The 23,458-nt window shown below is 36.4% G+C and overlaps 7 protein-coding genes across 7 annotated transcripts; 3 read left to right on the top strand and 4 right to left on the bottom strand.

Moving 5' to 3' along the window:
• The first annotated feature begins 8,127 nt into the window (after positions 1-8,127).
• F4813DRAFT_61746 (NAD(P)-binding protein) lies at positions 8,128-9,450 on the top strand. Its single transcript, XM_049248704.1, has 3 exons — positions 8,128-8,278; positions 8,349-8,784; positions 8,845-9,450. The coding sequence occupies exons 1-3, from the start codon at positions 8,251-8,253 to the stop codon at positions 9,272-9,274; spliced, it is 894 nt and encodes a 297-aa protein (XP_049099826.1). The 5' UTR covers positions 8,128-8,250; the 3' UTR covers positions 9,275-9,450.
• Positions 9,451-10,000: 550 nt separating this feature from the next.
• On the bottom strand, positions 10,001-12,074 carry F4813DRAFT_61728 (mitochondrial matrix Mmp37). The gene is made up of 2 exons (XM_049248703.1): positions 12,055-12,074; positions 10,001-11,866 (listed from the first exon to the last, which is right to left on the bottom strand). The coding sequence occupies exon 2, from the start codon at positions 11,769-11,771 to the stop codon at positions 10,134-10,136; it is 1,638 nt and encodes a 545-aa protein (XP_049099825.1). The 5' UTR covers positions 11,772-11,866; positions 12,055-12,074; the 3' UTR covers positions 10,001-10,133.
• Positions 12,075-12,374: 300 nt separating this feature from the next.
• On the top strand, positions 12,375-15,343 carry F4813DRAFT_358181 (spindle assembly checkpoint component Mad1). Its single transcript, XM_049243206.1, has 2 exons — positions 12,375-12,738; positions 12,801-15,343. The coding sequence occupies exons 1-2, from the start codon at positions 12,685-12,687 to the stop codon at positions 15,012-15,014; spliced, it is 2,268 nt and encodes a 755-aa protein (XP_049099824.1). The 5' UTR covers positions 12,375-12,684; the 3' UTR covers positions 15,015-15,343.
• Positions 15,344-15,371: 28 nt separating this feature from the next.
• F4813DRAFT_358179 (Muniscin C-terminal mu homology domain-containing protein) lies at positions 15,372-18,919 on the bottom strand. The gene is made up of 5 exons (XM_049243205.1): positions 18,458-18,919; positions 18,278-18,370; positions 18,127-18,212; positions 16,409-18,045; positions 15,372-16,358 (listed from the first exon to the last, which is right to left on the bottom strand). The coding sequence occupies exons 1-5, from the start codon at positions 18,494-18,496 to the stop codon at positions 15,646-15,648; spliced, it is 2,568 nt and encodes an 855-aa protein (XP_049099823.1). The 5' UTR covers positions 18,497-18,919; the 3' UTR covers positions 15,372-15,645.
• On the bottom strand, positions 18,253-18,919 carry F4813DRAFT_61716 (uncharacterized protein). The gene is made up of 2 exons (XM_049248702.1): positions 18,458-18,919; positions 18,253-18,370 (listed from the first exon to the last, which is right to left on the bottom strand). The coding sequence occupies exon 1, from the start codon at positions 18,840-18,842 to the stop codon at positions 18,519-18,521; it is 324 nt and encodes a 107-aa protein (XP_049099822.1). The 5' UTR covers positions 18,843-18,919; the 3' UTR covers positions 18,253-18,370; positions 18,458-18,518.
• A 67-nt stretch (positions 18,920-18,986) lies between these two features.
• Positions 18,987-20,930, top strand: F4813DRAFT_358178 (kinase-like protein). Its single transcript, XM_049243204.1, has 6 exons — positions 18,987-19,134; positions 19,190-19,382; positions 19,452-19,548; positions 19,636-20,595; positions 20,647-20,731; positions 20,909-20,930. Exons 2-5 carry the CDS (start codon positions 19,315-19,317, stop codon positions 20,677-20,679), a joined length of 1,158 nt encoding a protein of 385 aa, XP_049099821.1. The 5' UTR covers positions 18,987-19,134; positions 19,190-19,314; the 3' UTR covers positions 20,680-20,731; positions 20,909-20,930.
• A 73-nt stretch (positions 20,931-21,003) lies between these two features.
• F4813DRAFT_389121 (P-loop containing nucleoside triphosphate hydrolase protein) lies at positions 21,004-22,115 on the bottom strand (the record flags this gene model as incomplete). The annotated part of the gene is made up of 5 exons (XM_049246782.1): positions 21,004-21,277; positions 21,335-21,624; positions 21,684-21,724; positions 21,832-21,977; positions 22,039-22,115. The coding sequence occupies 5 exons, from the start codon at positions 22,113-22,115 to the stop codon at positions 21,004-21,006; spliced, it is 828 nt and encodes a 275-aa protein (XP_049099820.1).
• Positions 22,116-23,458: the final 1,343 nt, after the last annotated feature.

The raw sequence follows: 23,458 nt of genomic DNA, 5'->3' as shown, positions 1-23,458 counted from the left end.
AGCTTAACTTAATCGAATATTTACATAAAATTATTCGCGTTAAACTTTTTTTTTAATATACGTTAAATCTTATTAATATCCTAATCGATTGTAAAATTATCATTATTATTAAACTCGGTAATCTTAACAATTATAATCTTCATATATTATTATTAAAATAAGTAAGTAATTTTTATTATATTGAATTTTACAATAAACTTACCAAGAAGTTTTACAAACTACGATGCTTTTATGTTACAAAGTTATTCTTTAATCGTAATTTTATTATAAAATAAATATATTAAATAAATTCTTTTAATTAATTTATATTTCGGAAAATATAATATATTATTATGTTTAACCGAAAAAAATTAAATTTTAATAAAAATAATATTTTAATAAAATCTTAAATTTTGTTTAAAAATTAATTCATAATAAAATTCCATTTAAAATTAATTAGTTAATTTTTTTAATTATGCTTTTTCTTAAAATCAACGATATTTTTTTTAATAAAAAGTGTTAATATAATTTTATTTAATTTTAACTATAAAAATAAATTAACATATATGAAATTTAATTTTATTATTATAAAAAAGAAGGTTATTTTTATTAAACTTTTATTTAACCTTAAATAACATTAACTTTACGTTAATAACTATAATATCTTTAGGTTTTTTAACGGTTTATTTAAATTATCTATTAATAATAATCTTTAAATAACTGTAAATAATAAGTTTGCGAGTAAGTACATTAAACGTATAATTATTAAATGGTAAGTTTATAATAACTTTGAAATTAATTTTAATAATGTATTTTTAAATGTATCCAACGATATTTTACTAGGATTATTTGATAATATTTCGCTTAATAATAGTGAAATTAAAGTTAATGTAATATTAACATGTAATATTTTAGTAATTACTCGAAGCATACTTATAAATATAGTTTAATGTAAAAACGATATTAATTATAAATTAATTGTGAAATTAATAAGTAATAAAATATTAAGTAAAAATTTAATCGAGATTAATGAGGATGATTACGAAAAAAATGTCTTTAATAATATAAAATTTAACGAAGATATTTTTTCGGCTTATAATAATATATCTTATATAAAATATATGCCGGTTTTATAATTAATAAATAAAATTAAAAAGATTATTTATAATTTAAAGATTTATATTATATTGTTATTTCATATGCTATTAATTGTATAAAAAGAAAAACATTACATTTTATGTCGAATATATATTTAATTAATTAAAATATTTTAACTTACTTAAAGTTTAATGGAAGTAAAAGATATACCAATTTAAAAAGATATTTTAAAAGCGAATTTAATATAAAATCTCCCTTTAAAAAAGCTTTATAAAATAAATGTTAAGTTCGATAACACTGTTTTATTATCGTAAATAAAATTAAAAAAAAAATATGTTAATATTTGATTTATTAAATATTATTGCGGCTTTATTATCGTCACCGGAAATATCTAACAATATTTATCGTAACATAACGTACTTCATAAACGGACCGGTAAAAAACCTTTAAAAAATGCGTTGGTGGGGTGAATTAATTTATAATATTTTTAGCTAATATTTTTAATATTTAAATGGAAGTTTTATTTTTTTATTAAATTTTATACGTTATAAATGTTTGGATGGTAATTATTTTATTATTGGTTTCAAATGTAAAATAAGTTATATTAAAAGGATTACGTATTATAACTTTAATTTTACGGAATAAGTTAAGGCATCTCAATCCATTAAAAAACTTATTCTTTTTGTTTAAAAAGTATTTAAACGATAAAATATGCTACCAATTCTTTATACACTTTTAATAGCAATGTATGTTTTATAATTAACGTAAGGATGTATTAAGTTAATTTTAATGGAAGATAAAAGGTTCACACTTCATCCGAATAACGTAATATAATAAATTTAATTTATGACCATCGATTACCATTATAATCCAAGCAATAGATTTATTCGGTTAGTATTTTTTTTTTTATATATGGAATCTGTTACATTTTTAACGTTAAATACTATAAATGTTACGTGATAAAAATGATATTATTATATAAAAAAGAGTTAAAGTTGAAAATATACGAAAAAAATTATTTTATTAAAAACTTTGCATTTTATGAGGTTTTTTCACTATTATTCCAGGTATTTGTGGATGCGTTTAATTTATATAAAATTATGTATTATAATATTATAAGCGTTTATTTAATTAGCGAATTCTTTATAAAAAGCCGGCGGTTGTAAAAGCAAAACATATTGTTATTTATTTTTAGACCGTATAAGGTTAAAATAGCGGATATATTTAAAGCTTTATTTTATATCTAAAATCTTAATTTAAAACGAGAAGTGGTTGTAAATGGAAAGAAATTCTTTGTTTATTTATATATTTAATGTATTGTTAAAAACATGTCATAATAATAAAAATTATTGGGATGTTTTAATTATTAAGTAAATTTTCTTTGTTAATATTATGTTATTACGAAAGATTATTGTAATAATTTAAAATTTGATATTATATATTAAAGATGTTATTATACGCAACTTAAAAATAATATAAAGGATTTTTATTTGTTATTAATAATAATTATTCGGTGCGCGGTTTTTATAAACTTTGGTATTTATTTAAATAACGACTTAATGTAAAATATAAATTTATTTTTTTAACGTTTAATTTTATTAAAATTTGTCTTATAAATGTTATATATTTAAAATGTTAAAAATTATCTCGCATAATCCATTTTATATTTTTTAAAAAATTATAATCTATTTTTATTAACGCTGCTTTTATTAAGATTTACTTGGTATACCAATCTTTTATAATGTTATCAAAGTAACTGCAATTTTAAAGTCCGAAAAAACATTTGGATTTTTAAAAAATTATAAATTATTTACATAAAGCTATCGTTTTATTAGTTTTGCTCCGTTATTGGTTTAAAAAATCTTATATTAAAAAAAAATGTCGGTTATTTATTATTAATTTTGTTAAAGATTATCTTAACATTACCAAATATTTATATTTTATTTTTAAATTTAAAGTAATTAATTGGATTATTATTACTTATCATACATTTACGTAATCTGTTATAGTGATATTCGGTAAGTTAATTTAATTTTAATATAATATTACATATAAAATTATAACGAAACAAAAGGCATTTTAATTTTTATGTAAAGTTTTAATAAACGATAATAAAATAAAACTAGTAAAGAAAAAAGCTAATACTTAAATAAAATTAATAAGAAATATATAACGAAATATTATAAAAGATACTGTTATATAATAAAGTCGAAGTGGTTAGTTTTAAAAAAATGCAATTTAACCTTAACGTAAAGATTTACATTTAATTTTTAATCGCATATTATTATTATATATAATAAATTAATTTTAATATAAAATATCTTTTAAAAATATTTAGTTTTATTAATTACTTTTTAATAATATAAGTTAATTAATTACAAGTAAGCTTTATTATAAAGTTTTAACTTTAAAAACCATTATTGATTTATATAATGGTTTAAGTCCCCTTTTTAATATTTAAGGTTAATTAAGTATGAGTTATTGTTATTATAAGGTCTTAATCTTAAAAATTATTACTAACTTATATGATGGTTTAAGCCACCTTTTTAATGTTTAAAACTTATTATATACAGGTTAAAACCATTGTGAAACCTTAAGTTTTCAAGCTTATATTAATATATATGTTGGTTTAAGCTTGGCTTTTAATGTTATAAGTTAATTAAGTATATATAATCTTTAACGTAAAACTTATATATATTTAATATTATTGTTAATTTATAATATAATATAAGTTTTGTTGATATTAAAGGATAATTAAATAAAGGTTAAAGTTATTATAAAAGCTTATTGTTTAAAAATTTCGTTAACTTATATAATAACATAAGCTTTGTTTTTAATAATGTTAATAATATTAATATAAAATAATTTCAATGTAAAATATTTAATGTATGAAATTAATTTGCGATATAAGTTATGTTTTTAATAACGTAAGAAATATTAACGTAAATTAATACCAATATAAAATCTTAACTTTTAACGTTTATAATAATTTATTTATTCTTTTAAAACAATCTTTTCTTACACTTTCTTTCATTAATAATATGTCTATTAAAATAAAACGTCAATTAAACCTTAAAGCGAAAATAATTTAATTTATAAATTAAATAACTTTATTTAATATTTATATTAAGTTATATATATTTAAAGTAATAAATAAGTATAAATTGTGTAATCTCGTATTAACTTTATTAAGAAAAAAGAAATATATATAAAAGAAATAATATTAAATCTTTATATTAACTTTAAAAAAATATAAATTAACATATAAATAAGGAATATAAATTAAAAATCACAACTACAAATCACCGTGATGCGGTAATAACATTAATTAATAAGGAAAATATTAAATAAACATTTTAATTTTTATTTTTAAAAAGTTACGAAGTAATAATATTAAAGTTACACGATATATTTTAATTCGTTACATTAATTTATCCTTTTATTACTTGCGTAATTAATCTTGTTTTAAAATATTATAATAACAAAAATGATAATAATAATTCTTTACTTATAATAATATAAAATAATATATATAAAATGCCCTTTATAGTTTATAAAATAAGCTTAAAAGTAATAAAAACTTAAAATGATCTTTTAATAAATATTAAATTAATGCGAAGTAATAATAGTAATTAAGATTTTATTAAAATGTTTAAAAAGGTATTTGTAAATGATTATAATTAATATTTAAAAGTGTTAAATAATAACTTCTTGTAATAATTTAAGAAGTTTATATTTATAAAACTATAAGTTTTATTAAAATCTTAAAAAGAATTATAATAAATTTTATATCGAAATAAAAAAACCAAAAAACGTATTTGTTTTTTAATTAAGTAATTTGTTAAGATTTATAAAATTAATAAACAGGATTTTATAATTATTTAAGTTAATAAAATTTTTGTTTATTAACGCACGTTAATAAATTAACTATTCTTTATTATAACTTTTATAATATCTTAAACTTTATATTTATTTGTTGATTATTTGCTTAAATATTTGTTACATTTAATAACCGATAAACATATTATTATTAAGCTACTTCGTGTGAATTTAAAACAAATATAAATGGTTTTTAACCCATATAATTTATATTTATTTATAAATCATGATATATAAAATATATAAAATAAGTATTTATAAATAATTTATAATTATTATATTTAAAACGTTTTATAACTATAAAATATATATACCCATTTAATAAACCAATAATACTTATTAATTAAAAATAAATATATTTTATATTAAAAGTTTAAAACTTATAATAATGTCAAATGTTATAAATAAATGTTATAATAAAACTTGTTATAAGTTTAAGTTTATATTAACGTTGTAACGTTTTTTATAAAACATTTAACGTATGTTATAAGTTTAATAAAGTGTATATAATAAAAAAACGAGCATATATTACGAGTTTATAATAGCTTTAAAGTTAATTTCTTTTAATTTTAAATTATTAAATTAAGAATATTTAATTATTATTAATTTTTTCTTTACGTTTAAATTTGCCGGTTTTAAATTATATTATAATATAAGTTTAATAATTTTGTTTATAAAGTTTTTTAAGTTTTCCCTTTTTTATTTTCTATATTTTACATTATTTATTAAGCGGTTAAATTAATATATATTTTATTACTTTATTAGTTTAAAGTTAAGTTAAATTTTATATTAATATTATGTAAATGGTGTTGATTTAAAGGTTTATAATATTAACTTATAAAACTTAAATAAGTATTTAAAATAAGTCCGTAAAAAAAAAAACTATATAAAACTATTATAAAAATTATTAAGTAAATTTTAAGCCATTAAGTTAATATAAAAAAAAACGATAAAAGATATAATAAGTATTATCTCGATTACATATTAAACTAGTTACGTTAAATGAATATAATATAATATATATATTAAATATAATCCTTTTAACCGTAATACACATTTTATCAATTATAACTATTTACAACGGCCATATTTTCATATCTTAAAACTTATCGTTATAATATTAATATTATATAACATCGCATTTATTATTAATACTCGGCTTTAATTAATTATTAATCCATTAATATATAATATAAATATGTTTCGTATATATTAACATCTTATTATTAATATACATTAACGATATTAATATTATTAAATCATTAACTTATTAATATTTAATAAGTTATACTTTATTTTTTTCCATAACATATTAAAAAACTTAACCGTATTATATAATAAACTATTATCGTTAGAAAACCTATTTTATATTAACATTGTAAAGTTAATACTTATATTATATATATTTTTTTCCGTATAATTTGTTGAGTTTTATGGTTAATTAAGTTTAATAACAATTCCGATATATTAAAATATACTTTTTTATATTATACATTGGCATTTATACTATCGGGATAAATATGTAAGTATGTTATTAAATTATATATTTATAAAGAAACTCCGCGGATATTTAAAAATGTAAAGGCATGTTAATAATGTGTAAATATCGAATGAAGTTATAAATTTTATTGCTATATGTTATATTCGCTTTTATAATATATTTTATTTTATTTTAAACGTTATTTAATTTTATTTCCGATATTATTTAATAGTATATTTAAAAAATAAAATTTTACTTAAAAAACTTTCGTTAAGGCTTAAACATTATTTACTTGTATAATATCGATCTTTATACCGGAGATAACTTTTTACGAATATTATATTACGTTATTAATATTTAAATATTTTTTTTATGTTTCGATATAAGTTAAGTTAAGCTAGTATAAAAAAAGGTTAAAAGGTTTAAATAAAGGTATTAATATAAAGATATATATATGTAAGTAGTTTAAATATATATATAATATAAGATTAAAATTAAATTTATTAAACATATAATTAAATTATAATATTAATATAAAAATAATTCCGATAAATTAATATTAATTTCGTAGTAATTATTATTTCGAAACAAACATATTTTTTACTAGCGATATAATACTCGTAATAATTATAATATTATAAAACAATTGTACGATTATTATAATTTTATATTAAATAATCGTTAGTTAAAAGTATAAAGATTTTATATTAATGATTGTTTTTTTAAGAAAAAAGATGGTTAAATGAATATGACTTTAAAATGACATAATACTTCGCATTTTAAAATTATAATTATTTTAAATATTATTATTACGATAAATTAATGGTTAAAACTTATAACAGTTTTTACATTATAATTATATTCTCGGTATAATAATTTAATGGTGTAAAAGCTATATTTAATTAAAGATGTTAATATTACATTAAATTATCTCGGTATAAACATAATTTATATAAATTAAAAAGCACTTTAATGGAAAATTATGTTAAAATAATTTAATAGTTTTAAAAAGAAAAAAATATTATTAATGAAAAATAATTTTAATTTTAAAATTATTTTAGTTTTACGAAACTATTGTATTAAAATAATTATGTTGGTATTATAAAATTATACTTATTTTAATATGTTTTTAAATTTTAAAAATAATGCGAAGATTTAACATTATGTTGTTATAAAACCGTTTCGATATAAAAATAAATTTTTACATTAATAACATTATACTGTAAATATAATTATTTTACACTGTAATAATATTAAATACGATATTGTTTTATTTGTTTTATCGTTAAAAGCTGTTTACGTATTTAAAATAATTTTTAGTTTTTAACATTATCTCTGTGATTATATCCGCTTCTTACCCAAACGCGCTAATGTAAAGACTAAAGGTATTAAATCTATATGCTGACTAAGTAAGATACGTTTACATAATAGGTAACCTTATAATACATTATGTAAACAAAATCTATAGCAACAATTGTTATTCTTGAATCTTAGGGTTTTCTGTTGATAAAAAAAAACCGGCGTAAACATAAAAAATCGGAAAGTTTATTCCGTCATTATAAGCCATGTTGCAGAAAAGCGGCTCTGAGCAATATAGATGTAATTGATAGCAAGTGATGTCATGACTCGCTGTATTTCCCAGTTGCGACCATTAATATGCCTAGGTTGGTAGGTACCTATATATCAACTCATCTTCGTTCTAATATATCTAGCTTCCTCAGTTTAACTACTTTAATTCAACTCAATTGTTAATATAGTTACTTCTTACTAGCTATTAAAAGACCTATTCGATTTAGCTTAGCATACTACTCAACATGTCCGACGACTCACAATTCCAGCAGGGTAAATGAGATGTCCATATCATAACAACCATATTGTTAATGGCTATATTGCTAACATGCAAATGTTATAGGGCATTCAGTCCCGGTAACTCATCAAGGGTTTCCTGGAAAGGAGCACAAGCTGCCCATACAAGCCCAGTATGATACCCTACCCGCAGACAACGGCGGGTATCAGAAGTATAAGGCCGCCGGCAAGCTCCAGGGAAAGAAGGCCATTATCACAGGCGGCGACTCGGGAATTGGTCGAGCGGCGGCCATCCTATTTGCTCTAGAAGGCGCCGACTCCTTTATCGTCTATCTCCCCGACGAAGAGAAGGACGCCCAGGAGACGAAACGCATCGTAGAATCGCACGGCCAAAAGTGCCATCTCTTTTCTACCGACTTGACGAGCAGAGACAACTGCAAGAAAGTTGTCATGGAGGCGTTGAAGAACTTGGGTCGTATCGACATCCTCTTCAACAACGCCGCATACCAAATGGTGAAGAGTGACATCCACGAGCTGAGCGAGTAAGTTGACTGTTTCCCGTTTTGGCTTTTCCGGACTTCATCATCTAACAATGACCTAAGGGACCAATGGGTACATACGTTCAACACCAACATTCACCCCTTCTTCTACCTGGCTAAATATGCGCTACCGCACATGAAGCGTGGTGCCACCATCATCAACAACGCCAGCATCAACGCTTACATCGGGCGGCCTGATCTTTTAGACTACACCTCGACTAAAGGTGCCATCGTATCTTTCACTCGGGGCCTCAGCAACCAGTTCGTGGGCAAGGGTATCCGGGTCAACGCCATTGCTCCGGGCCCTGTGTGGACTCCTCTTATCCCGGCGACTATGGACGACGAGGCGCAGAAGTCATTTACCAGTCCCATGGGCCGACCCGCACAGCCAAGCGAGATAGCGACTTGTGTAGTATTCCTCGCATCTGCGGACAGTTCCGCCATCAGCGGCCAGACGATTCACTGCAACGGCGGCACTATTGTCAACGGCTAAGCTAAGCTCTAGGTGTAAGATCTATGACTCTTATGTTATCATGGTGGAGGTAATTTTGGATCTATGATATAAGGACATCGCTAAGGTTTGATGTCAAAACGACGAGCCTCGTAAGATAACAACTTTGGGATATGTTAGGTAGAGCTTTCTTCAACGAATAATGAGATCTATGATAATAACCTCTTTGCTTTTTGCTGCCGCACCCTTCGCATTTGTAATGTATAGAGATCAGCAGTCAGTGAGAAATTGATACATATCCCTCCCTAGCTGGCATACGATTTGCAATTTCTCATAAAAACCAAGGGTAACACTGATAGTCTAGATAACCAATATGTCCAGTTGGCGAAATTTCTATTTGCTTTTGTGATTAGCTAGGTAGCATATATGTGTACCTATACATACATATGGAGTTGCCTGGACTATAATAAGTAGTAAATGGTGTCTGTGACGCATGGGATTCTCCTTATGTTCGTCTCGCCCTCTAATCCAACATATAGTATGGCATGACTTAACGTCTCTAGGCTGTGAGAGAAGGTCCACACCGTTGCAGACTACCTCTTGATTAAAGAGCTGTCGCTCACTGGTGTTTCCCATTAGAGTAGCCTATTTTAATGCCGCTAAGCTTGAGTTATTCCCAGGTGCATGAGATATGCTGTTTGGGTCGAACATAACGAGATTCTCGAATTGATCAAGACGCCTAATGACTGCCTTATAGCTATGGCCCCGCTCTTTGGCACTTGAACGTGTATCGCGCGGTATCCGATAACCGTCCTCGACGGGTATGCGTTGCCCTAAGTCGCTCTGGAAGAAGCGCTAGCTGAATGCACGAATAGGAGTAGCTTCTGTAGATTGAGAATTCTTAAGAAGACTTCTCGCCATCCTTCTCATGTTTACTTGCCTCGCGATATTTTGCCATCTTCTCTCTCAAGTAATGGAAACTTCGTCGAAACCCAGCCGTAAGGACGCCCTTGATACTTTGGGTAGTGCTAGGCCAACTGATCGTCTTTTTGATAACATCGCGGATGATTTTTCGAAGGGCTTCAGGCTCATCTTGCGCGATCTGCTGCTCGAAGCCACTGCCCTGTTGTCTCTTGAAAGAGCCACCATCTTCATCCTTTTTCTCTTGCATCATTTTATTGAATTCGAGCTGGGGTATCTGGAACTTCTTCTGGTATTCGAAGTATAGCTTGGAGCGGAAGGCTTTTGGTAACCGGCGCACCATGTTACCTCGTTTTACAGGGTCCATATCCTGTTGTAATTTTAATACAGAGTCTGTATTGTCGATCCAATTGGGTTTGCTACATGCAGGGTCATCAAATTCAACATTAGGAAGAGATTCGACAAGCGGCGCATAGAGCCGTCGGAAGTTTAGCATGTTATGATTGACGATATTCGCGACCTTTTTCGGGTTCTCAGTAGGAAATGCCATCCGTGGGTCACCTAGATAACTGATGCCAGCAATTGTCGCGTATAATTCTTGTTCGCTAAAGGTGGGAGGCAGTAGAAGGAGAGCTGTCCGCAATGCTGATAGGAGGTTGATCTGATTCGCAAGGCGAACTCTAGGATCATCTCTAAGAATCTTTACTGGCTTATGTAGACGCCCGGCAAGATATAGTGTGTCCCACTCGCTCAGGTCCCTGCACAAAGTATCGATATTGACAACCCCGTACTTGATTAATATACCATCCACCGTAACGTTAGTATTGAAGTAAACCCCAGCACCCATTTTATCCTGCACATAAGACACGGCACCTGATCCTAACGACCCAAGCATTGAATAATGATCACGATGTTGCATGAGATTCAAGGAATGCCAATGCTGCGTATACGAGACACCGAAGATGAAATCAATCATCTTTGGAGAGCCATCTTGGGCTCTCTGGACAGCAACAGGTGCCCTAGGATGGACAGCCTTGATTTGAGCCTCAGTAGCTGTACCACCTGTCGATTGCGGGAAGACGCCAGAGCCGTACGCAAAGGCATATCGGATCGGTGCTCTAAATCTCCACAGTAGCTGACGAAGGGCTTCTTTGTACTCTCGATCAATGATCATATGCTGATTTACACCAAAGTTTGCGTAAGGAAGTTCCGTGAACTTCTCTATGTGGAAATTAGGCTCTTCTTCCCAATCAAAGCCCGAGTCGGGTGGTGTGTTGGAAGAGGCGGATGAAGCAGTGTTCTTCTGCGAATGCGGTTCATCCGGAGAACTCGCAGCGCTCGTGGCAGAGTCGGTTTCCGATTCGAGCTTGTGCGCAGTTTTAGCTCCCTTGGAGACCGAAGCTTTAGACGCATCGGACGTGTATGTGCGGAGGCATAATATGGATGCAGGTGAGATATGAGGAGCTCTGGAGACGTCATAGCGTGATCGATATAGTAATCGGGTTGTATGTACGGAATATTGCCTTGTAGCTCGTGTCGAATGATGGATTGGGAGTCGGAGAGGTGTCCTAATAGCTAACGACGACATACCCGAAGGAGGTGCCGGTCGTATAACCATAGTGTCAGGTTTCGAGGGAGGTTACTGTAAATGTATATGGAATGCGAAGTTACGAGGTTTTGATTGCCGGACTGGATTGTAAATTGCGCAAATTGCTAGTGGCACGAGAAGTCAGTAGTAGCAGCAAAAGCCGCAATGCTATTACCGAGAGAAGAAATCCATGTGTGTTGGAACCTCATGAGTTGAGGTGCTATGTACGACCTAAATGTAGCGCATATGAAAGGAAACTCCAAATTGTTACCGAGTCTTAGCGAAGGAAGCAAGATATAGATAGGTAGATTACGTTAATAAGCCCACCATAGCATCGTGGCAGCTGTGTGGGACCTGAGCCACCTGAAAGCTTGAATTTCGGCAATGGCGTAGACCATCCCCGGAAGAATGCGTAAAGAGCTGTTAGCCAAGTTCAGGAACTTCTGCACTGACTTGAAGACCCACAGATGCAGCAGGGGTAGCTTCTATGTATCTTTATTGCGCACTTCGCATGTACTATGTACATAGGTACCTATCTTGCGCGTACAGGATGTATTAGTGCAAACACTTGTGTGCTTACATGTAATGTATTTGGGGTATATTTTAGAATGTGTTTCACTACCTAGTGAATATGTTTTTGAACGCGCATATTCTATTGCACATCACTTCGTCAAGCTCTTATGGTGTTGGGTATCCCTACGAATTTGAAGCTGTCACCCTGAGGTGGAAGCTTTTACTTCTGAAAGACGTCTGCACGTGATAAGGTATCAAGCTAGCTAATCGCGGCAGCATTGCTAGGGCAGCCGCAAACAACAAAAACAATTTAGCGGGTCTTGTCGCGATACCGCACTTTAAGCACTTTAACCTAATTTATCAACCAGCATTCTTCTTGGATATGTACTCCTAACGAGAGCAACACTAGGCGACTCTACAACGAAACACCATGTCCGGAAGTTTCCGTCAAAGTACCGGTGGCGGATCGTTGTCGAGGTCAAGGGTAAGTAAAGTCGTTAATGAGCAATCCCGATTAATGATCATCAACTCTAAGTTAAGAAATAGGTTACCTCGTTCCGCGCATCGTTACAAAAAGCAACACAACCTTCCTATAACTTTCTGACTGGCACCGAAGATGTACAAGCTTCCCATCATGCTAGACCTTCGTCACGACAAAGCCATGTGGGCGCAGAATCCCTCCGAGCCTCGTCGCGCGAGAGTTCCAAGGAAAATCTTGCGCCACCCGACGCAGAAGAGTACGAAACTCAGCGAAGGAGAATAGAGGAGCTCAAGGCTGAGCTTGCTACGATGCACTACAAACTCGAGAACTACGAGCAAGAGAAGGAAATGATAGCTTTGCAACATGACAATGAATTACGAGATGTACGACGGAAAGCCGAAGATGACTTCAAACAAAAACAGGCCGCCGAAGGTGATAAGAATAAGGCACAGCGTCAGTACGAAAGTATGCAAAAGGAATTGCAGGAGCTTAAAGAAAGTTCTATTAGCGAAAAACTCGAAGTCGAGAAGAAGGCCCGAGATGCAGAGGATGAAGCGCGTCTGCTAAGAGAGCAATTGGAAGACTTGTCAGCGGCAAAAGAGGAGGGAGACCGGATGGCCCAAAAGAGGATTAGTGATATGGAAACCCAGCTTTCAAATCTTCGAGAGGTCATCCAAGGGCTAGAAGAGGATGGCCATTCCCGAGAAGTCTCAATACAAATTGCACAACAGCAGCTTCTAGAGAAGGATAAGCTCATCGGCAATTTAGAAGCTGATGTATTGCGCCTCAAGGCGCAAACCGGCGACGCTGAAACTATCGCTATCATCCGGCGTGAACTCACAGAACAAGTCCAACACATCAGATCACTCGAGTCGAAGAATACTAAACAGCATGCTGAATTAACTCATCTAAGGCAAATACATAGGGCTGTGGAAGTTGTGGAGGAAGAAAAGCGGTCGCTTCAACGGCGGCTTGAGGCCGCCGAAGCTCTTGAACCCGAACTCAATGAGGCCCGGCTTCAGAGACAGAGATTGGAGGATGAACGTTTGGCATGGACTGCCTACCTCCAAAATGCTAGCGTGGAAGGTGGACTTATGGAGTTCGACTCTCCCGAGGCGGTCGCGCGTGCGCTCGTGGAGGAGCGATACAACTCGGCTTCTCTTGTAGAAAGGCTCGGCGAGATACAACCTCAAATCACGGAACGTGATGCGATTATCAAGGCCTTAGAAAGTGAACGCAAAAACTTGAGCGCGCAAATAGAAAAACTGAAGACTACTGTGGCACCTGTATCGGCAGGCAAGGCACAGGCTCGGATAGAGCGCCAGCGTGCCCTTGCCATCAAAGAAGTCGAGTATTTGCGCGCCCAGCTCAAAGCCTTTGATACAGAAGACGAAACCTTCAACTCTGAGAATTTCGATCAGAGCAAGGCTGATCGTATCTCAGAGCTTGAAAAGCTGGTTGATCAGTACAAGGAAGAAGTTCAGACCATGCATAATGAACTCTCTGCCCTGGAATCATCTGGCAACACAGCACCTACCTCTATCGGGTCTAAGCGCAGCCATTCTGACGAGTCTGAGAGTGAGCAGCTCGGTGAACTCAACAGAAAGCGCAGGAAGCTGGCCGACGAGCTTTCGAAACTGCAGACACAGTACCAAGTCCTTCAAAAAGAACACGAAGTTCTACAATCACGCCTCGCAGCCGCTGAATCGACTAACAAAATCCGCGTCCTATCTCTACGCTCCAACCCTACTTCCGACTTCGAAGCGATTAAAACTGCCACGCTACAGGCCCTCAAGCAAGAGAACAAGGAACTGTTAGCGCAGCTACAAAAAGAAGCCCGCCGCAACCCTAACCCGAACATTCCCCTAATTCCGGCATCACAATTAGCTGCGGCACGTCGCGAAATCGAAGAAGCGCAGCGGGAGACGGCATCGGCGCAGAAGACGACGCGGCGACTGAAAGAGGTGTGGGCGGCCAAGTCACAGGAGTTCAAAGAGGCCATCTTCAGCACGCTGGGGTGGACCGTGACGTTCATCCCCAATGGTAAAATGCGCGTGGAAAGTTTATACTGTCCTAGTGTCACCGACGAGCAGGAGAATAGTATCGTCTTTGACGGCGAGCGCGGCACCATGAAAGTCGCTGGCGGACCGCAAAGCCCCTTCGCCCGCCGCATCCAGGATCAAATCCAGTTTTGGGTCCGTGATAAGGGCTGCATCCCAGGTTTTTTGGCCGCCCTTACGCTCGAGTTCTACGAGGAACATACTAGAGCTAGTCGGTAGTCCGATGGACTACTTGAAAGCTACGGAATCAGCGGCTACTTCTATGTACTAGTTAAGGACGAGTACGATAACTGTGTTGATGGGTTCGAATTACGATAGATATCTTTGATAGCGTGGCGACGCTCTTCATGTTTGTTCCACGGTATGAGGAGGTATTGTGTGATACGATGCGGCATAGCATAGCATGTAATGATTACTACCTATGAAGGCGTTCGGGACGATAAGACACATTGCTTATATCCAAACGATTTGGCGCTACAAGCTCACTTTTAACTACTTGTCTCTCCAAAATAGAGGGTATAAATAATATACAACACATTTGAATATTCTGGGCTTATATCACAGTCGTAAGATCAGTACTATAAAAATATTTTATAACTGGCCATGAATTAGAATACTTCTGTAGGTATTTCACCTATGACAGGTTGATATCAAGTCCTTTTAAGATATCCACAAAGCTGAAATGTTGAGTAATGAGAGATAATAGAAACATATATGCACAAATGGAACCTTCAATTTTGACAACCCGCTAATCTGATTTACAAAAGAGCATCATCGTCGTCCAGACAGAAAATTTCCCTACTGTTCTTTCGAATCTGTATCCTCACACCTCTCTTTTATTTATTTCCATTTACCTCGCCTCGTACTTTCCGCTCACCAACTTCCTGACTGTAGGCACGTCAACCCACTTGCCTTCCTCTACGGCGGCGGTGTCGTCCGCGAACGGGTCGTCTTCGGTGAGCTCTACCTCCTTGCTCTTGCCCTCTTCGAACTTTGACACTGATATAGCACTTGCACTCTCGACGAAACTCGATGGTAGGTTGACCTCCCACCGTGCCTCAATTGCGCCTGGCTTAGGCTCTACGCCCTGGTCGCCTATTATCCTGCATACGATCTTCTGCCAGTCTGCATCGGGAGACAGAGTGACATCGCCGAGACGCCAGTATACAAGGTGTTTATCCTTGAGGTGTGTCCCAGATGGCTTAGTCTGAGCGCCTGATGCCTTACCCTCGTATGTAGCAAAAAGGACTAGGTTATGCACCTGCACGCTGGAACCGCCATCAGCGAGTTTGAAAGCCGGGTTGAGTTTATACTGAAGCAATAGTCCTAATTTATCTCCCTGCGGCTTCCATACAGGGTGAACGAGAACCGGTACATGTTCTGTAGCAGTAGCGTCTGGATCTACGTGAAGCCTATAGGAGAAGCCAATGGAAGTTTTGTGAAGATGTGAGAGATCCAAGGTGAACTGCTCCGGGTGTTCAGGGGTATCATTCGTGACAAATATACGATTAGGACCAATAACGTCGAGCGTAGCGAAATTGTTGATTCGAATAGGTAAATGAACTATTAATTGTTAGTTGGAATACCCCTGTTTCAATAACGATAAAACTTACTAGGCAAATTAAAAAAATCCGAGGCGTTGTATGAGAAAGCAATCTCGCCATTAATCTTCACACCCCGAACTTCACCATTTTCGAACGTTGCCGAAACCGTCTCCATGACCGAAGAGTTAAGGCCTGGCTCATGCATGTCAGGGTGCTTTACGTGAATAGTACTACTCAATGAGTTGCCAGAGCGGACGGATTGAGTATCCGATGTACCTGCAACGCTCGCTTCGGAGGCAAGGGTAGCAACCCCGGCAGGTTTCGACGATATGGCGTGTAAAGGAGGGAAAGGGTGTTGGTACTCAGTTGCAGACCCTTCAGAGACGGGAGCAGGAACGTAAATAGTATTGCGTACATCCCTTCGGCCTCTGATAGTACCCCCTTTCCGAGCTGGTATTCCCATAGCTGACAGGCTGTTGGCGACATTTGAGAGCGCTGCTTTCTTTTCTTCCGGATCCTCCTCAGCCACGGGCTCTTTCTGGATATTGAGCTTGAACAGCTGCTCAGCTTCTTGTGCGGCTGCCTCCCTCTCTGCTTGGGAGATAGGATCGTTAGACGGAGCTGGCACACTGAAACCCTCGGAATCCTTTTCTGGTTCTTTTTGAGATGGCGGGGGCCCTGGCGGAGGGGGCACATCTGCGATATCAGAAGGGATTGACGTGCCATTTATGTGCGACGCTTGCGATGTTGCTGTTCCTGCTGGGGCCACATCGGTAGAGCCGTCACGGCCTAAACCATTCATGCCATCATGACTGGTCTTTTCCTTCGTCTCGGACGTTCGGGAAGGTGTCTCAGTCGTAAGGGGGTCTTCTACGAGCGACCCTAGCCTGTTTGTCGAATCGCCAAGGTTACTGGATGATGCCCTGGGGGATACCCCGTGACTACTTTTGATGTTCCTTCCAAAAGGGCCCTTAGCGGGCGATAACGGTCCGAAACCACCATGTATGCTTTGTCGTCTCCGACCAAGCATGGTGCCGATGCGACTGCGCAGCTTATTTTCCGTCTGTCCTTCCTTAAAGACGGAATGTTCGCTACGATCGTCAGCAGCTGGGGCATGGATGCTAGGAGGCGCCAGGGAGGAATTGCCTCCACTTAAGCTAGATGATTGCCGTGCCGTAGTTGTTCGCTTCTCGATCTTCGGCCGACCAACCGTCGTCTTAGCCACAAAGTTTTGGATCTCGGTCGCAGTGCTATAGTCCAATAAGCTATTCAGTACCGTTTCAGCTTCGGCTTGGTGACTTTGCGCTTGCTCCCCTTCGTACGTGCCATACTGGGTAAGACAATCGCGCAACTGATTCATTCGACTTTCGTCTAAGGCCTGCAGAGATTCGAAAACAAATGGCGCCTGGGATTCCCATTGTTGAGTAGCAAACTCGAGCTTCCCAGCTGCTAGTTCTACCTTCTGGGCGCTGGCTTTGCCGCCCTTCCTACTTAGCTTATCGGACCGCTCTTGGGCATCTTCTAGCTCCTTGGCCATATTCTGAAGGTTTCCTTGGATGGTTTGAAGGTTCATCATCTCTTTCTTCTGGTGAAAGCTTCGTAGGGGTGTCTCAACATCCTTCTCGACCTTGGTGGCGAATATGTGATGCGACATAGCAAGAGCATCGGCGGATTGGATGATCTTGTCCCATTGTGCTTGGAAAGTCCTTGGTGATGATAACATCGTCAATACTAGAGAAATAAAAAGGGGTTGCGATAAAAAAATATTGCGGTATTGAATAACATACCCAAGTTCCGACTGCGCATTAGGGACCCGAAACTGGGTTAACCTCTTCAAACCTTGGACATATTGCTCCTCTACTTTCCGACGCTCCTGTGTCGCAGTTTAGCTATCTGATGATGGTTGGGAGGGTGGGTGGTGCGTATAGCGTATAATACCTGTAACCAATCGGCGATCTCGGTGTTGACTTTGGAAATGCGCTTGACTCGGTCGTTAAGAGCATGAACTGCTTGGTTAGGATGGAGGTTTGCCTGTAGAATTTGAGTCGAGTAATTAGTCGCTTCCGTGCGCATATAGCATTATGGTATGAAGGAGGCAAATCGAAGATGTAAGCTTACCAGCATAGCTGGATACTCAGCCCTTGAGAGATCTTCCATCGCGAATTAAGGACGAGCGCAATCATACAGAGGATATAGAGGTAACAGAGGTAGTACGAGCAAAGACGTAAGAGGGGGGCGATATAGAGACATATAAATACGGTATTAAAGAGAGAAGCGAAAGGAAATAGATTATGAGAACATTGGAAGAATAGTGGTTAAACCAAAACGCAATTGACAATGACGACGAGAGAAGAGACAAGACGAGGTTGGTATTGGCGATGATATTAGCATTTAGTATTAACGGTCGGGTTATGTAAGGTGAAAGGTGGATATAGCTTGAAGGGGCGTGTGCTTTTTTCCGTTTTCTGCGAATGCTGTTACCAGGCTTACATAGTATAGGCATATAGGCATGTTATAGGGTTGTTACTGGTATTATTACGCTATACCCTACAGCTAATCCTTTGACTTAGCCTTCTAAAGTGGAGTTTGCTGTGCCGAAATGGAGTGTGGGTTTCTTCCTTTTACACCTAGCTCCTGCTATGTTAGGTATGTATTTCTCACATGCCAGGAATCCCGTTAAGACATTAATCGGCATGTACCTAAGGCAAATACCATAATTTAGAGGTACAACTTAGTTTAGTATCCAGCCTTAGGCAAGTAAAGAGGAACCGGTCCAACCTTCTTCAGCCTTCAATGTTGGTCTTTAATTAATTCCATGTATAAGTATAAAACATTTAATCCTGTTACCAGATTCCAAAGCCACATATACGGATCCTCAATTGCTATTTCCAAATCTATATCATCCTATGTACCTAACTTAAGGTAATAAGGTAATCTCCCAACCAAGAAACCCCTAAGCCCCAAACCCCGCCATCATGACCTCCAATTCCGACTGGAGAGCCTCACTCAGCTCATCCGATCGTTATGATAATATCCAAACCATGTAAGTCCATCCCAATATTATTTCTTCCAAATATTTCTAAATGCATACTAATATTACTCTTCTTTTTAGAAAGGATGCGCTTGACGGGTTAAGTGATGCAGACCCTTCCTCTCAAAAAAGCGCATTTGTCCTTGAGAATGAGGCCTACAAAACCTCCACGTCGCGTGTAAGTAACCTCATATCTACTACCCCCATATCCATGGCTTATAATTCGCCCATCTTTAATTTCGACAGCACGCTTACCCCGTAGTAGTCTCAGTATGATGAAGCATGCCGGAGTTTACCAGAGCAAAAAGCACCGGTTTCACCCGAGGCGCAGCCTGCTCCAATAGAACAAGTCGCCCCAGAATCTCCTGGTACTACTATAGGACATTATCAAAACTGTCATTACGTCGCAAGCGGACTTACTGCCGAAGTCTATAGGTCAAGTGCAGTGGCTCTCAAAGTAATTGTTGATACTTCTGTCGGGGAACCTCATAATCCTTTTAGAGAAGCCAAGGTCCTACAGTTGCTGAAAAGACCGTGTATTCCTTTGCTAGAGACTTTCCGAGATCAAGAGCAGCGCTTTACTTTAGCTTTTCCGTTCATGCCCCTAAGTTTAACAACTCTCATTAAGCAGGGTCGTATACCGAGAATCCGGATACAGAAACATTTTACGGACCTCTTTAATGCTTTAGTATATATCCACGAGAACGGTATAATACACAGGGACATCAAACCTTCGGCACTTCTACTTGAGTCGGCAGATGGTCCCGCCTACCTTTCCGATTTTGGCGAAGCATGGCATCCTGAGCTCTCAATCCATACGGAACCTGCTCATAACAAAATCCTAGACGTTGGCACTGGCCCCTATCGTGCACCTGAGACATTATTTGGCGATAAGTCGTATGGCCCCGCTGTCGATATGTGGGCAGCCGGAGCTATGCTTGCTGAATGCTGCCGGGAAACTCCCCGAGAACTTTTTGAATCCCGAGCGGCTCACGAAGACGGAAATCAGCTCGGTCTAATATTAAGCATTTTCAAGACAATCGGGAGTCCAACTCGGGAGTCATGGCCGGAAGCAGTGAACTTCAAGACACCCCCATTCGATATGTATCGAGTATTTGAAGGCCATTCTTGGGATGTTCTTCTACCGGATGTTGAAGAAGATTTTCGGGAACTTGTTGCTGCATCAGTAGTATATAACAATCATAAAAGAGCTACCGCATCCCAAGTAAGGGCCTCTTATAAGATCTATTCCTCACTCAGCGCTAATATCATCCAGGCATTGAAATTTAGATGCATGCTACAGGGATGAATTATTATCTCTTGGCCCACTACTCTGTAATCTTGACTATGACGAGTAGCTGGTAAGCATGCGTCGTGGAAAATGCATATACAAAGAAAGACCTCTAGTCGTAGCGCCTGAATCCACTTGAGATGGGATCAATTCTCACCTTCCATTCTCTAGGCTTACTCGGCGCGATATTTTCTTAGCCAGGACCACGCCTGTGACAACCTATGTGCTAATCTAGAATTGCAACTAGGCATAGTACCTAATTGTCCCAAGTGTCGAACACTTCAAACGGTTCGTCTCCATTGCGGGTCATGGATGTATTCGATGGATATCTCGAGCGGTATTTTAAAGAGACAGCTTTCCTTTCCTCAAATACCAAAGACCCACCGCGACGATAAGCGCTATGATGGAAGTCGTACCGAACATACCCTTCATGAACGTTGTTTTCATCCTAGGGGTGGCTGCTTCGCCAAATTCTTCTAGCGTATTGAGTGGCGGCCACTTTTCATCGGGTATCGGGACGCCTAGGTACGGGCAAATCTCGTCCCATCCGAACCCATCCTCGAGCTTGCACACCTTTAGCTGCTCTGGTGGGACAAGACGCTTTACTTCTGCGATACTGTGTCCAGCATGTTAGGATATCCGGTTCATAAGAAGGGGTTTTACTCTAACGTACTAGTTCGTGTAATTCTCAGTGAGATACTTGTGCCCTTCCGGCGTCAAGCCGTATCCATTGGTGTAGTAACCTACCACCATCTGGGCCATAGAAGATATGCCAGAGGCAAACTCGTCGAAGTACTTAAATATAGACATCGGAAGAGAGTTGAATTTTGTGTGCATCATACCAATGGTGCTTTCGAATGACCTCACCCATTTGTCCGGATTTCGTTCTACCAGGAGAAATTTGGCGTCCGGATAGGTTTTCAACACCGAGCGTATCATGAAGAAGGGCATTTCTATGATTACCTGAAACCCAGCGGTCGTGAGTTCGAATCGGACAGGTAAGAACAGCGAGGAATACATACGTCGTAGTCGGCAAACCATTTATCGAACTCTGCGCGGCCATCTTCAATTCATGTTAGCTCTCTGTATATTTACTGGTACATGTTCGAATAATCAAGAAACCCTTAAGCAGCCTTGTCTCTCTTCTTTTTTCTAAAAAATTTCACTTACATGGCTTGCCCTGGTGGAACATATCAGCCTTGAGCCCATCATTCAAAATATTCACTGCTTGAGGGCCGGTTTTGACCACCTCGACCATGTGGTATGGCTTAAAGCCTAGAAGCTTCAAAGCTAGGTAGAGGCCATGGGTGCCAGTTCTGCATCTAGTAAGAAGCTGTTTCTAAATTTGCAATATAAAAGGTCCTAGACCTTGCTCACCTAGGTGCGCTTAGCACTATCAGTTTCTTAGGCTCGACATGGGTCGGTGTTGGAAGTAGATCGATCTGGCGAGGCATGATTGCTAAACTGAGCTCTCGAATGAAGATGTGAATTAGGATGACATGCTATTGCGTGTTAACCTACAATCATAGTCAGGGTGCTTGCGACTGGGCTATATAAAGGAGCCCATCATCCCTTTCTTCCTCTACGGCTACCGGTTCTCGGTCCTTTCCCTTACATATTCATTCTCTCTTGGAAATCAGCTCTATGGGACCATCATAATGGAATTATATTACATGTATTTACTCGCTCTTGGATATTTACTGACGTCCGAGCTTTAAACAGCTGTCGCGAAGCGAATCCGACATGCTACATATATTTATGTATGAGTGCTAGTCGTAGTCCTACGCGTTGACCTATCGACACAACAAGCTAAGGAGCTATAACCAGACGCGCATGGGTTCGATATGTATGGGGGTATTTGTGGGCAAGGTGGACATCCTCATACTGGGTACCGTCAAAAGCCCGACTTCGCACGCTCTCTAAGCTGAGCTGACAGACTGGGCCTCAGGTCTCAAGGACGAGAATAGAATCCTACAGATCGGGATCGGCAATTGATTTGCGCGCCTCATCTCACCGAAGAATTATTTTGTGCTCTTTCAACGATATACCGGTGCTTTTACCACCTAGTATGCGTCTAGAGCACCAGTTTAATTCGTCATATTATCCTCACGACACCCAAACGGACTTAGGAGAATACCTAGGAAAAAGTCGATGAGGGAATAGCTTCTACTTTCTACCTGAGATATGAGTCTTTGACAGCATGTCAAAATCAGCCAAGAGTGTACGGGTGGCTACCGCTGTCCACGCATCAAGTCTTAGATGCTTTGAATCAGCTTCGCGCGTTCTGTGGATATTAGACAATGATTAGAGTCTTTTATCAATCAATTAGAAATACTATCTCGAAGGTAATATGGGTTCAGATGTCTATTCGAGGACATGGACCCCGGATGCCATCCAATAGCCGACAGCCGCAGTCAACTTCAATGTTTTTCATTCAGATTACCGGACTACATAAATTCCCGACGAGAAAGGTATATGGAACTCGCTCGTCCTTTTCCTTTCCGTTACTAGATGAGGATATCGTATATATTCCTATCTACCGCCGAAAAGCAACTGATCATACCATCCTTAATGTAGCCGGTATCGAGGTCTTGCGCTCTGCAGCACGGCAATTGACGAAATAAAGTAATGTGCGTTGTGATTCAAGCGGATATCCTAATAAAGCTACGGTGAAATTCTAGACCATATACGGCATGTATAAGATCACACTTAGGGGAGGTTGTCTGGAACCTGCGGTACAGTCATTAGGCGGTAAAAATGAACCTGATTTCCCGTTGATGCCCTTGAGTCTGGTCAG

This window comes from Daldinia decipiens (genome assembly GCF_022478715.1).
Source record: "Daldinia decipiens strain CBS 113046 unplaced genomic scaffold F4813scaffold_15, whole genome shotgun sequence".
Classification (NCBI taxonomy): Eukaryota; Fungi; Ascomycota; class Sordariomycetes; order Xylariales; family Hypoxylaceae; genus Daldinia; species Daldinia decipiens.
This window is presented reverse-complemented; position numbering and strand designations above follow the sequence as displayed.

Coding starts and splice junctions, on each gene's coding strand:
- F4813DRAFT_61716 (XM_049248702.1), bottom strand. CDS start 18,842: ATGCCTATACTATGTAAGCCTGGTAACAGCATTCGCAGAAAACGGAAA.
- F4813DRAFT_61746 (XM_049248704.1), top strand. CDS start 8,251: ATGTCCGACGACTCACAATTCCAGCAGG. Junction 8,279..8,348: donor CGACTCACAATTCCAGCAGG/GTAAATGAGATG, acceptor CAAATGTTATAG/GGCATTCAGTCCCGGTAACT. Junction 8,785..8,844: donor GACATCCACGAGCTGAGCGA/GTAAGTTGACTG, acceptor CAATGACCTAAG/GGACCAATGGGTACATACGT.
- F4813DRAFT_61728 (XM_049248703.1), bottom strand. CDS start 11,771: ATGGTTATACGACCGGCACCTCCTTCGGGTATGTCGTCGTTAGCTATT.
- F4813DRAFT_358181 (XM_049243206.1), top strand. CDS start 12,685: ATGTCCGGAAGTTTCCGTCAAAGTACCGGTGGCGGATCGTTGTCGAGG. Junction 12,739..12,800: donor GATCGTTGTCGAGGTCAAGG/GTAAGTAAAGTC, acceptor GTTAAGAAATAG/GTTACCTCGTTCCGCGCATC.
- F4813DRAFT_358178 (XM_049243204.1), top strand. CDS start 19,315: ATGACCTCCAATTCCGACTGGAGAGCCTCACTCAGCTCATCCGATCGT. Junction 19,383..19,451: donor TATGATAATATCCAAACCAT/GTAAGTCCATCC, acceptor TCTTCTTTTTAG/AAAGGATGCGCTTGACGGGT. Junction 20,596..20,646: donor AAAGAGCTACCGCATCCCAA/GTAAGGGCCTCT, acceptor AATATCATCCAG/GCATTGAAATTTAGATGCAT.
- F4813DRAFT_358179 (XM_049243205.1), bottom strand. CDS start 18,496: ATGGAAGATCTCTCAAGGGCTGAGTATCCAGCTATGCTG. Junction 18,213..18,277: donor AGATCGCCGATTGGTTACAG/GTATTATACGCT, acceptor ACTGCGACACAG/GAGCGTCGGAAAGTAGAGGA. Junction 18,046..18,126: donor AATGCGCAGTCGGAACTTGG/GTATGTTATTCA, acceptor ATCATCACCAAG/GACTTTCCAAGCACAATGGG.